Here is a 14,215-nt window from a genome sequence, read left to right on the forward strand (position 1 = left end):
AAAATGTATATTAAATATTAAAAATTAAATACTCGATAATCATTTATTACAATAATTTATTGATCTTTAACCTATGTATTATTATTAAAATTTACCATCAATATAGTGTCTATATAAAATAAAATTCACATTGCATATGACTTCCTTGAACTCTTATAAAGTAATAAACTAGTAAAAATAGACATTTCTATTGAATTGAAAATTTTCGATACCGCTATGTTTATGGAAATAAATACAAAAGGGGAAGTGCGCGACTAAATTTTATAACATTGGGTTTTCACGGAGTTTTCAGTTTTAGAGTTCGAAAAGATATGATAAATTTTCGATGTAACTTAAAAAAGTACCAAATGGGCAGGTGCAAAAATAGTTATTACCAACAACTATGTTAAATCCAAAAAAAAGACTGTTCTAGAGCTAATAGTTTTAGAATTATAGGGAATGCATATACATATATGATCCTGAGTCCATAAGCAAAATTTCTATGATTTTTCCGGTTGGAGCATTGCTAAAGGTAAGTTTGGTAAAATATAAAAATGAGGTTTAAGCCGTGACTCGATTATGGAATTTATGAAAGATGTTAAAACAAAGTCAGTGTATCTATTAAAAAAGGGATGAAAAATGGAAAAAGTTAAAAAATTGATCAAATTTTTCAACAGTTGCAACGTTTTTGCCACTTGTTTTCATATATTTTTTGTCATTAACTTTCTTTAACCTCATACGGGAGACAAAAAAAAATCGGCGGAACATCGAAAAAGTCACAAAAAGTGCTCAAAGTACCGACCCTTAATAGTTTGACGGTGAGCCTTATATACACTCCTGGATGGCATTGCGATAGACTTGTAGGAGTATAGCCTCCATTTTTCGATTTATTCGAGCACTTAATTGAAGTAAATTTTGTTGTATATACTTTATTTTTAAATAACCCCACAGGAAATAGTCTAGTGAAGTTAAATCTTGGGATCATCCTGGCCACTCATTGATAACCCACCGTTCAACAATTTCAAAATTCACCAATTTCATTCGAATATTTTTATAGTGCATTAATTCAATAATTAAATCATTTAAGAGTCCCTTTAAAAAAATCGATTTGACCTTCACGTGATTTGATTGGCCAGGTTTATGGTCAAATCCAGTTAGATTCGATTTTACGAGCGAAATCCTACAAATTTTGTATTAGTTATTTCTTTTTCAGTCAATTTTTTCTTAAGTTATGGGAATAAGGAACTTATATATCACGCTGAAACTAGTCAAAATGGGTTTAAAGATGCTCAAATTGGATATTTTCGTTGACATTTCAACATTAAATTTTTTCACGATTAAAATATTTCTTTGAACTTTGTACAAGGAAGTAAAAATAGATATATTGCCTATACAAAGTCATAACATCTCTTTGAAATAAGTATTGTTTATTGTATTTTGAACTTTTTATTAAAATCATATATTGAGCATATTTTTTTATATATTAAATGTGCATGTACTTCTAAAAACACCCACAATTCTATAATAAATGCACCTTAAAATCAACTATTAATAACAATTTACAACTATTCTCTAACAGATATTTCAATTAAATTATATATTATGTAACAGTTTTGAAGTAATTATCCGATCATTTTTTTCTATGTTCAATATTTACAGTTTTTTAGTAAATGGCATATTCTAAGCTAAAAAATTTGAAAGTTTTTGAAAAAAAAACAGACAATTCAAATGGGGTATCTCTGAAGAATATCTGGAATAAATGAACATAATTTTCCATAGATTAAAATTAAAAACTTGGAGTAAACTTAGAGAATACTCGATTTTTTTTTCGAAAATTTTAAATAATCGAAATTTTTGTTGTTGTAAAAAATGCTTAATCTAAATTTTATACTTAGAATCTCTTAATATCATTGACGTAGAGGGAAGTAATTTTTAAAAATCTTACATCATAAGCCAATTTTGTGCCATACTAATAGTTGCAAATTTCTTTTAAAAGCAGTAAAAAAAAAACACTAATTGCAAAAAAAATATGATCTTAACATGGTAACAAGTAAAAATTTTCTAGTTTCAAGAAAATGTTTACTTGCTTTTTTTTTTAAATTAAGTATTGGGATAGGACAGTTCAAAGTCATCGGACGTAAAATTTTGTTTTCCGTATTTTTGGATGTTTTTTAATTTTTCTTCTTCATTTTTTTCTCTGATACTGTTCATTTTAGGAAAAAAATACTTCTAGTAAAAGTTGTAACCCATAAAATTTTTTACCGAGCTGTATATTATGATTGCTCCCAATTTTTTCGCATTTTATAATTTATTCAAAAACTATGCATTTTAGGGAAAAAACAGTACAGTCCAAAGTTGTAGAATGTAGAATTTACACAAAATTTCACTTAATTGAGTATTGACGGAGTATTACTCATGATAAGAACATCAAGTCCAGTACATACGTTTACTTCTGCAATTTTTTTTATTGTGGGTATGTCATATTCTTCACGTTATTACTATCGAGACACAGTGCAATTACCACCAATGAAACATTAAATGAAATTGAAAAGAAGTTGTTTTAAATACTCGAGAGGACTGTGAGATTATAATAAATGTTACACAATATATTTTAATTTGTTACATACTGTATATGAATATAAAATGAAAACTTACCTATTTCTCTGAATGAAGCAAGTTGTTGCCAGCACGTGACCAAAGAGCATGATCCCGAAACACCATGACATTTACATGTTACTCGTGACTTCTTTATTATTGCCTGTTAAAATAAAATTGAATTGTAAAAAATTGTTTTTTGTTGTTTTACTATGAAAGCGGAATCCCTGGGATTTTATATTTTTTACATAATTTATTATTTGTAAAAGTAAATATGAAAAAAAATTTACACATCAGACCTGAAATATAAAAAAATTAATTGTTTAAATAATCTCAATATACTAAAATCGATATTTAAAGATTTCTCTGTGATAAAAGCGAACCAACCAGAATGTCATTTTGCTTGAATTTTAAAAGATCTTCAATAAACAAAAGTATGAACAAAAAACATCAAAGTCCCTGCTTCGCCAAAATAAAATAGCCAAAAGTTTTTTCTAAACGAAACAGAGTATTTTATAGATTTTGGAAGGTGGAATGAGTAATTTTTGTATTAAACTTATTACGTAAGGTCTAAAGAAAAACTCTACGATTTATTTATGTTCGAGAAACTTATTGGAAATTTCGTACTGGTTGAATTACTTTATTAGCAAATAAGTTTTTAAACTATTCACGAAAAATGTCGTAGCCAGCAAATGTTATGCCAGCAATTGACATTGGAAGCGATTAATTTTAATCACTATGTTTTTTTACTAGGAAATGTGAAGATATGTTTAAGATTTTGACAAAGTATTACCTTATTCCTATTTAAATGTAAAATTTTTATATATTTTCGAGAAATCACTTCCTCCAAAAATAATTTGTTTCTGAAAGTCTTCTTGAGATCAAAATTCTTCAAAGGTACAATGTCGTAAGAACATTTTTGAGATAAGGCGGGGTCTTAGTTCTAGCATAAGAGAAGTGAAGTCACCCAAAGAATATTATTCTATATTTAATGATCTCTGGGTCTCCGTGGGGTACCCAGTTTTTGGCCCAAAAAAGGACAAAACATGGATTTTGGTCAAACAACAAATCAGAAATTTTTGGCATAAAAATAAACATAGTCAACATAAAATATGGTAACTTCACAATCTGGCCGACACCTGAATCAAAACTTTCATCCGCAAATTTAGGGATAGAATCTTCTTGTGTCTTAATCTTCCCTCCCACAGTTTAACTAAATAAATGCGTCCATAAGTTTGGATAGCTCTTTAAAGTATTAGAGGGACAGATTCCTTAGGCAATTGTAACACTCCGAAACGTCCGTGTTCGAGACTTTATTCATCAAAAACTATCAATTTTTAGAGAAAACCGTGAGTTCATTTTAAACATTTACTCACTGACAGAAATTTTAACGTGAAAATAATATTAACTGATTTTTAAATTTACCCTTTTTGAAATCCAATTAATTTTAACATAAAAGTAATATTCTCAGTATAGGTACCCATAATTCAAATTACGAACGGATTATTCAATTTGAAGTGTATTTGCATAACTGCATTTCTATATGGTTTTCATTTGCATAATATTTCAGTGATGTTTTTATTTTATATTGGTATTGTATTAGTTTCCAACAGTTACATATTATGACGTGTTATAGAGATTTTATGATGTCATTTGTATAATAAAATAGTTATTAAAATTACAATTTATTAAAGTAATTTACTTTACGTTTTAATTAGATTTTTAATACTAGTACAACAATGTAATTACTAAATTGATATATCTGTTTTAGTTAGCTGGTGGGTGGTCAAATCCCCAATGTAGAAATTATCCAATATTTTCTGCAGTTAAGGATGTACGAGCGCCAGGGCAATTTTGGATAAAAGGCTTAATTCTGAAAATTTTAGGCGAGGTTACCCGATTATTTAAATAAATAAATGACTTCAAAAGTAGGCATATTTAACATTGGTCTTATGGGAAAACGGTAGATGGATGATATGTTTTCATAGGTTTCTCCAAAACTAGTCAGTGGCGAAATTAAAAAAAAAAAACAATCTTACCAATGTTTAAACAATAATAAATTATTAAAAATAAAAAAAACTCGTTGTGCCCGACTAATTAAGGATGTATGAGCACGGTAGTGGGGGCACAAATTAAAAAAGATATAAATTTTTTCAATGGTGAATTTTTGATGGTGAATTATGTTATAACTTGACAATATAAAACGAAAATTAAGAATAAAATTTTTCGATATCTGGAGTAATTTTAAAAATATCGATAATTGAAAATTATTTAAATTACAATATTTCGGAAACCAAAAAATTTGTATTCAAACTTTTCGTCTACATTCATGAGGTTATAAAAAAAATTCATCATCAAAGTTGAAAATAAGGTATAAATAATTTTTTTTTTTGATTCATGTCACTTCCGATAAAAAGCCAATAATTAAATATATTAAAGACAGAATAAAACTTTAATTATATTAATAAATATTACTAATTATAATTATTATATAAATATGAACAAATAAAATTAAATCATATTTAAAATTACAAAGAAATAAAATTTTTTAACTAAAAGACAATAAAATTTATTTATATTTAAAAAAACTTTTATGACATAGGAAATGATTGGTAATTATTGTGCAGTTACAAAATACGATATGTTATATTGAAGCTAAATATATATTCACAAAACTTTTAGCTCGTAAAACCTTTAATTGTAGGCATTGATAGCTATTTAATATATAATTTATTTTACAGTGATTACAAGAAAACAGCGACACAACCTCTATATTTTCGTCGTTTCTCAAATTTTCATGCTTGCTAAAACCATTCATAGAACTTAATTGTAATTTACCCTTTTCTCAAGTAGGAAATACCCTCACGATGGAATTGAAGTTGATTCAGTATTGGAAATATTTGCCAGCCTGTACTAAAACTTTGGCCAAGGCGAATGGACCAATTTCATAGTAAAGTTAGGGTATATACCTTATAGCAGAGACATGAGTTTCATAGCTCGCCCTTTTGTTTTTACCCCCCCCCCCTCCATATTGTAGTAAGGATCTTTGGACATAGATTACAGTACTTTATCTTGACCCGTTTAAAAGTAAGGTTTGCTGAACTTTTTTTTATCTCCAACTGTGAGAATTTCCAGAATTTCGTGGATAATAATTTCTGATATCTTATAATAAAAGTAACGGATACTTTTGTTGTATCGGGTAGAAAATAAAATTCTAAGACGAAACGTAATTTTTTGATCGGATGCACGGACAGTTAGCTATTAATTAAAATAGGCAGACAATCAGAAGCGTGCTATAGCGGCTTATTTATCATGACTTACTGAAAAAAAAGTTACTATAGCAAGTTGTTATTAGTTTACATTTTGACAATAATTTGGAGTATTGTAATGCGTGGGAAAAATAGTTCATTACCTCCCTAGTGTGGTAATGAATCATTACAACACCAAATTACAGACAAAATGTAGACTAATAGGAAGTTACTATAGTAACTTTTTTTTAATTTTCTTTTTTTCTCAATAAGTCTTGACAAAAAAGCCGCTATAGCGCGTTTCTGATTGGCTGACTATTTTATTTAATAGATGACTATACGTGCATCTGATCAAAAAATGGAAGAGGACTTTTCGTCTTAGAATTTTATTTTCTACCTGATGCAACAAAAGCACGCGTTACTTCTAGGACACCCTGTATATGCTCACAGTGCAGTTAGATTTTTTCATAAAATTTTCTTATACGATTGTCTGATAATCTGCGACTTGTCTAAAAAGCACTTAGAAAACAAATCCCACGAACTATTTGCTTTTATAATGCAATGTTATAGCTTGTATACAGAGGTAATAAACAAGTATTAAAATGTTAATATTACAAAGGATCATCCGTAAAATTTTGAATAATTGTAATGTTATTCAAATTATTATGTTTTATGTTTTACAAGCACACTACACATGTAACGATAGATTATGTTGTCATGTTATATCGTTTGTTGTAACAGAAATAAAAAAAAAACAACAACATAATGACTTAATGACATTAGCTACGTTACACTCATATATAACATAAAATTACATTGTCATTAAATGCACCTTTACAGTGTACGTCATTTATTACGTCATGTGCCAACGCAAACAATTCCACCACCACTCGTTACCAAAATAACTAAGCATCGTCTACATTATCGCGGAGTAAGCTCGACGAATACGAATTCATACTTCCAAAGGTGCGAATTCATATTTCCAAAATAAAAATATTTTTGTGGATACGATTTTTAGAAATTATATATCTTATTTTATGTTGTGCATTTTAATGAAGCAAAATTTAAAAAAATATAATGATAAGCTTTTGTGACATAATTGGCAGAGTCTTTTCAAGTTTATTCCTTATTTTCTATTTCTTGATAAACAGAAAAACTGAACTTATTAAGTTTCTGGTAGATCGTTTACTACAAAAAAAACAATCACTTAAATAGTTTTCTCCTAATAAGGATTGTACTACTTTATGTTAACGTACTAGAATTGTGTGGACAATGATACCTAGGTGTTCCTCTGATAGGTGTTCCTCGTATTTATTACGCAAACTTTACACGTTGTCACGTTGTTGCAAATAATTCCATGTCCTGCAGTTTCGCTATTAATTTATAACGAATTTTATTATTATCTATCTACTAAGACACTGAAACTGACTATAATAGTTGAAAAAGTTTGTCACTTTTGTGATACTTCTTTTTTTCGACGATGCACGAACTTTTAGTATTTCAGTATAGGCGAAGAAAATAATTTACTCCCCTATTTATTTCAAAGGAAGTTCAATTTTCAGGGAGTAATTATTGCTTTTTCAAATTTATGACCATCGATTTACAGAAAAATTATTCCCTTCATTTTATACGGGAACATCATGCCGGATCAAAGTCGTTTACTTGCATAAAGAGTTGAAAGGTGTTGAATAGCATGAGAAAAACTTTTAGAGCGTTGGATGGACATAAAGAGTGCAACCGTCAAAAGGGTTGAAATAAGCATCTGATATAGGAAATACATGACAACTTTTTACGCTTTAAAAATATTTTAGAAGTGTGTAAGTTTGTAATATAAGTCAAGGCCAAGTAATATAATAGCTTGGAAAATGGAGTTGCTGGTTGGAAGTTAAAACCAAAAAAACTACAACAGAAATCAAAAACCGACATCTAGGTTACCTAGGAAACTCAAACTTTTTCAATCGAAGCAGGTTGCCACGAATTTTGAGAAATTGCAAAAGTCTTTTTATAACTGTCAAAAAAAGTTATCAGAAGTTAAAGAAAACAGAGATAATTTAATAATAAATGTCATAATAAATATCCTGATCAAATTAAACTTAATTGTTGTATTAATATTGGGTTGACTACTAAATCACAAGTATGTCTTTTTTAAACTAATATTACAATTATTTCATACAGTAAAAACTAAAAGTTGCTATAAAATTAACTTCGTTAATTAAAAAAAAATTAATAGCTTATATTTTCAGAAAAACATGTTGTAAATAAAAGAAGTACGCTACGTCAATAATGTACCAAGGTACGAAAGGAATATAGTTCCTACCGGGTGCCCACGATACTTCTTGATCTTTTTTTTTATGGTAGTCAACGCTGCCATTATTCAATGGTATTCAACTGTATTCGCAGAATTAGCCATTTTTTTCGGAGATGAGTATTGTAAAAAAATAAGTAGTTCAAGATTTTTCTAATTCTTTGCAAATTTGAAAATAAAATTTAAGAGCGACTTGGTGGGAATGACTAATTAATTTTTATATTAACGTTGGACTCTCGTTTTTAACGTAGAATTCTCGTTTCAGCCTATACTAATCTTATCCTATTGCAAAAGTTGTTCCTATTGAACAAAATTCTTAAAAATAGCTCTTTAAAATGTCCTACTAAAAGAGCCACCTAGACCACACACTCGAAAGACCTACACACTTTAAAATGAGTTAAAATTTCATCCTGAACCATTCAGTAATAGAGACATTTTAAAATAATACGTTTTCTTTTTTGTACAAGTAAAAAAAAAATGTAATTTGAAGACAAAGAAGAAATTTTTTGATTAATAAAGATATCTTGGTAGGTACCGAAAAGATTGATAATAACATATTGTAACGTTACAAAATAAATACTAAAAAGAGATCCCATACGTTGTTGGGTCTATCTAATAGTCATGTTTTTTAACACACTATAATTTAAAAAATTATTATTACATCTTAATAATATTCTTTGAGTGTTTTTTCATCTACAATTTAGAGCAATGGTAATTTATTTTGATTTCTTTTAAAATATTACTGTCGTCCAAAACATGGAACAACCAAAAATAACATTTTATGGTATTTTCTTTTAATGTTATAGACCGGAATTCAGTCTGAATAATGGATATGACTCTGATCGTGGCAAAATTCTTATCTATTGTCGGGATTTTTTTTAAAACAATTATTGTAGACCCATTTTAATAATTTTGATTCGTTTTTTTGCTTAAAAAATAAAACAAAATAATGATTAAAAATTATCATTAAAACAATGAATTCTTCACGGAATTCTACAAGTGAAATTTACAAAATTTAAAAAACCCTACACAAATTTTTCGGCTACAGAACCTTAATTCGCATTTGAAACATATCTAAGAACACTCCCCGTTCAATTGCCTTTTTCCTTAAGGCCTTTAAGTTACGGAATCCTAAATTCGCACTTGAATGGTTAAGAGCACTCTCCACTAAATAACCTTTCAAATAAAAGAAAAAAATCAAAATCGGTTCATCCGTTTAGGCAGAACAGACAGACAGACACACACATATAGCGGTAAAACATATAACACACCCTTTTTTTAGTTCGGGGGTTAAAAATGAAAATTATTTTAGTGGTTTTTAGTCTGATGCACTCTGTTAATTATCATTTTATATAGTTAAAGAAAATTCAAAAAATACACTCGCACCAGTAATAAAAACCTGACCTCTTTGGCTCCTGATGTGAATGTAATTTTTTTAAATTCTCTTTAATTAAGATTGACTCGACAAGTTATTTGTCTATATATAGTTGACGACATTTTTATCATAATAAAAACATCAATTATAGTCGAGAGACTTTGACGGCAAATTAAAAATGTGTACAAGATAGTAAACAAACATAACAAATCATTTATAATTATAAAAAATTCTCGAATAATATTATTTTAGGAAAACTTTTTTAAAAAAAGCAAAAAAGCAAAATAAATTCATAAATTTAAAATCGATAAATAACGAAGCATTATATGTTTACAGAGCCTCAGATTAAGAAACGCTAAGGAACTTAACATCTCATAATTTCATTTCATAAAAGTCATAACATCTGTGTGGTCTCATGATTCATTTATTAAGGACTTTCAGTTTTGTATTTGATATAAATGGCGATATTTATTGAAAAAAATCTTAAAAATTGTCGGAGTAGGCTGGAACGGTTGTTTTTTTGCCGAACCACGACCCATTTTTGGGCTAAATACCGGTCTATTGTGGTACATAGAATAAAATAAAAATAGATTCATGGAATATACTATTAACGTTAATTCATTTAATATTTTAATTATAGTTCGGACAACATGATGGTAGGTATCAATTACTATGATTACAATTTTATATTTTAATTTAATATCGCTCAAGGTACAAAAATATACGCTTACTGCGTATTTCAAATTTATTTTCTACAGTAAAAGTTGAATATAATGTCTATTTGAAAATAGTAAAACGTTTTTGAAAGCTGTAAGTAAGTAAAATATGAAAATTTTTAAGTTACCTATATTCGTTAGTTAAAAACAAAACCGATATTTTCCTATAAAGAAAATTATAACAAGCTCGTTTTTCCATAATATACATTTAAAGTGATTATTAAATGAACGGAATTTGTGTGTTATTTATTCTCAAATAAATTTACTATAAATCTTAAGGCATCGACATTTCAAAAACTATGATATAAAATCATATCGAAAAATTTTACTCTTAATTTTCGTGTAATTTTCCTAAGTTCTAACAGAATCTACGCTGAAAATTTGAAACGGGAGTCTCAAATAAGTTCTTAAACACTTAACGTGATAAGGCGAGCATTACTATTTTTTTTATGAATGACTAAACTGTTTTATTCATGTACCCGCCGGCTGCTATTATAACCACGTTGGTTAAAAATAGCCTTCAAACCAAACAAAAATCTAATTCAAAGTCGAAAACATTGAAAAAATACTAATATTATAAAAACTAGATTATATGGATAAGTTATTTATTTTTCGATGGTTCTACTTTGGTAATTGTTTGAAGAAAATCGTTTAAAAAGCTTATTAGTAACTGATTTTTCATTCTATTTAACATTTCTAGATTTCTATTGAATTTTCTAAATTTGGAAGTATTTTTATTTTTAAACTGAAAGCATAAATATGTAAGCACGGTCTTTTTACAAATGAATTACAGTTATTGTAAAAAATTTTGTATGTTTAAGTTTTAAAGTAAAATTTAAAAAATCTTTTAGTAACTTACTCGACGTCCAGCTTCATTATTGTGTAAATTCATCAACGATCGTCCTTGTTTTTTTGATCCTGCTTTGAATTTACGCTCTTTTTCGCGTATGTCAACAAATCCTTGTGTAAATCTGTAACCGAAAGAAAAGACAAGTTAGTTTATGATTATTAGAACTAGAATATATATTTTATCTTCAAACTGAATAACTTTTTCAATGTTTAATTTCACGACTGAATTATTACAATTTGCATATAGATTAAACGTAATTAGTACAGAAAAAAGCTATTGAACACGGGTAACATAACGACACCAGTGATAAAGTTTAAGACGCTTTGTCACAATAATCCTTGCGCAATTTATTTTTATTTTTTTTTATATGAAATAGTTCTGGAAATTTCCATTATTAAAAATATAATTCTTGCATCCGTGAATAAATATGTGAGAAGTAATTCAAAAAAGTATAAATATAAAGCATTGTTAATTATAGTCCTATTAGATGTGAAGCTCCAAAATATATTGCGAAACTGAAGAGTAATTGAACAACAAAGTCAAACTGTTATGGTTTCATATTCCAATGATTGAGTTGTTATAAAACAAGTAAAAATAAACAATTGGCTGAGTTAATGGTTGAAATACCCAGTATAGTGGTATTAGATATCAGTGTTGAATATCAGGCACTAAAATATTTATATACAAACCCTGTTGTTATCTAAACATTTCGCCAACTTTTAAAAACGAAGGGTAGTTTACCCAAAAAAAATAATAGTGTTACCAAATTTTTGGCTACCCTGTACATTATTTAGAAGTTTTAAATATTCCTACATACTTTTCATAATAAGCAAAACTTCTTATAAAGAATGAATTTTTTTCTTAAAATGCAAAATAAGAAAATTTATATAGTTAGTAGAAAAGTATAGTTAGTTACCTCTATCCGGGGACACACTGTATATAAGTTAAAAAAAATTCCTGTTTACTTATAATTTCTTCAGAACAGCACCGTCGAAAAATAAATGTCGTAGATTAAAGTTTCATCATTTTATAGTGTTAAATTTAGTTAAATAACAATAATTCTAAGAATATTTTCTGCATGATGATGCATTGCCAGTTAGATTTTGGTAACCATTAACAAAATAAATCCCCTTAAATACGCAGTTAACTTGGTACTAATAAATCAAATATACTACGTCTTCTTTAGGTACAGAACTAAATCTGTAACGAATTTTGATCCATCATTGTATTAAATTTCATAAAACCGGAAAATTGCGTTTATATAAATGTAGTCACACAACCCTAAATTGTCACAAAAGATTTGAATTATTTCTATATGGTATAATAATGTTTAGACCAGATAATAATTCTGCTTATAAAATAATACCCATTTATTGTGTTTACATATTATGTATAGTAGTTTCATTAAATGATGATTCCTTTATCAGTTTCGCTTTAATTAAACTTTTACTAAACTATTCCAAAGTTATCGTTCGTTATATACGATCAATGTTTTTTTTTTCTGGAAAACAATTTGCCGGAATTTCTTCAAATCGTAGACACGTAAAATACTAATTAATCTAAGAATGAGTTTTTATTTTATTAAATGAATTATTACGTGTACATGAATTTGTCTTAGAAACCTTAGGAAGAGTGCCTCGATCTCCTGTTTCGCATATCGTGATAATACGGTACAATTTCACATAGAGTAATACTAATAATATTAAACAGACTTCTTTCGCAGTATTTTTCTTGGAGCCAGCCTTTAACAAAATTTTAGGTCGAATTAGGTAATTATTAAAAGGGAAATGATGGTCATTTTCCGGTAGTAGATAAAAAAAACTTGCCAGATGGGACTTATAGTTCTCTATGCCACCTAGAACAAATTAATTTTAACAATAGAAAAAGTTGCATGGTTTTAATTTTATTTTTTTTCGACTAAAAATTACTAAGAAAAGTAAAAAAAAATTCTTTTAATTGAGTTTTCATGTACATTTGAAAATATTTTTCTAAACTATAAATTCAAACAGCAGTGACGTCAAAACATCGCTTACGTAACGCTATCGCACGGAATTCATAAAACAACATGAATAATAATAAATGGTTTGTATCTCAATTGACTTTCACTATATTATAACACAATTTTCCATAGAAGCCGAAAATATATTAGTTTAGTGTGATTTCGATTGACTCACAGCCTCAACGGGTATATATACGTCACTAAAAAGAGCAAGTCGTTTTTTCCATTCGAAAATATACCTTTTTTTATTATTAATTATTAATTTAAAAAGACATATCCCTATGACATTTCCCTTACGCCTTTTTTTTATCGTCTATCGAAAACAAAATATTTTATTTTACCATCCAATTTTAATTAATCGTTTAGCAATTCCTTTCGATAATTATGGAACTTTATCTGTTAAGGGTCGCCGTAATTGTAAGACGTGACTGGAAATACTCGGAAATTTATCAAAAATATTATGCGCTTTCAAGTCTATCTTTTTGTTAATAATTCATAAGCTAATGCATCAGTGAATGCATAAGAGGGATCAAAATTCGTCAACTTAACTGTATATAAATTTCTTAAATAAAATTTTTATAGTCAGCAAACAAAGACAATAAAATACTTTATACATGCGTACGGTGACGTATTTATTATTTAACAAAAACACTGGTCCATTGTATTATACCTTTTTGTTATAGTCTAACGAGTCTGATATTATTAGCATAAGAAGTTCCATCATTGCTAAAATTGAGTACGTAAACTTGCCATAAATCAACAAATAACAAATACAAACTATGCATTCAGAGCTGGAAACAATTCAATTTGTTATGCTCGAGTAAGTTTTTATGCAGTAATTCTAAAGATAAAATATTGGATCCAAATTTTCTATGAATATGGAATTTGTGCTGGAAGTACAATTTCGCTGAGAAGATAAAAATTACTTTAAAATTGTTGTAATTAGCCAATAGATACATACTTATAACCATACTCCAAATTATCTCCACATCCACCCCAAACCCAGTCTTTAAATAAATTTCGTGGTCTTGATGCTCGTGAACAGCCACATGATGATAGAGATCCTTCTCTACAAGATCGTGATATTGCATATGTAACACCGGCTGCGGCAATGGCATGAGCAAATGCTGTTTCTCGACTTGCTGAAA

The 14,215-nt window shown here is 28.0% G+C and overlaps 1 protein-coding gene across 1 annotated transcript in view; it reads right to left on the minus strand.

The window, feature by feature from the left end:
- The window catches only part of LOC123299085 (protein Wnt-5b-like), a 66,279-nt gene that overhangs the window by 17,391 nt on the left and 34,673 nt on the right, over positions 1-14,215 (minus strand). The window contains exons 4-6 of the mRNA XM_044881302.1: positions 14,029-14,209; positions 11,078-11,189; positions 2,635-2,737 (exon numbers count right to left, since the gene is read on the minus strand). Coding sequence (XP_044737237.1) covers positions 2,635-2,737; positions 11,078-11,189; positions 14,029-14,209 — 396 coding nt within the window. The remainder of the gene's footprint in view (positions 1-2,634; positions 2,738-11,077; positions 11,190-14,028; positions 14,210-14,215) is intronic.

The sequence above is a fragment of the Chrysoperla carnea genome, chromosome 4, assembly GCF_905475395.1.
Source record: "Chrysoperla carnea chromosome 4, inChrCarn1.1, whole genome shotgun sequence".
NCBI classification, from domain to species: domain Eukaryota; kingdom Metazoa; phylum Arthropoda; class Insecta; order Neuroptera; family Chrysopidae; genus Chrysoperla; species Chrysoperla carnea.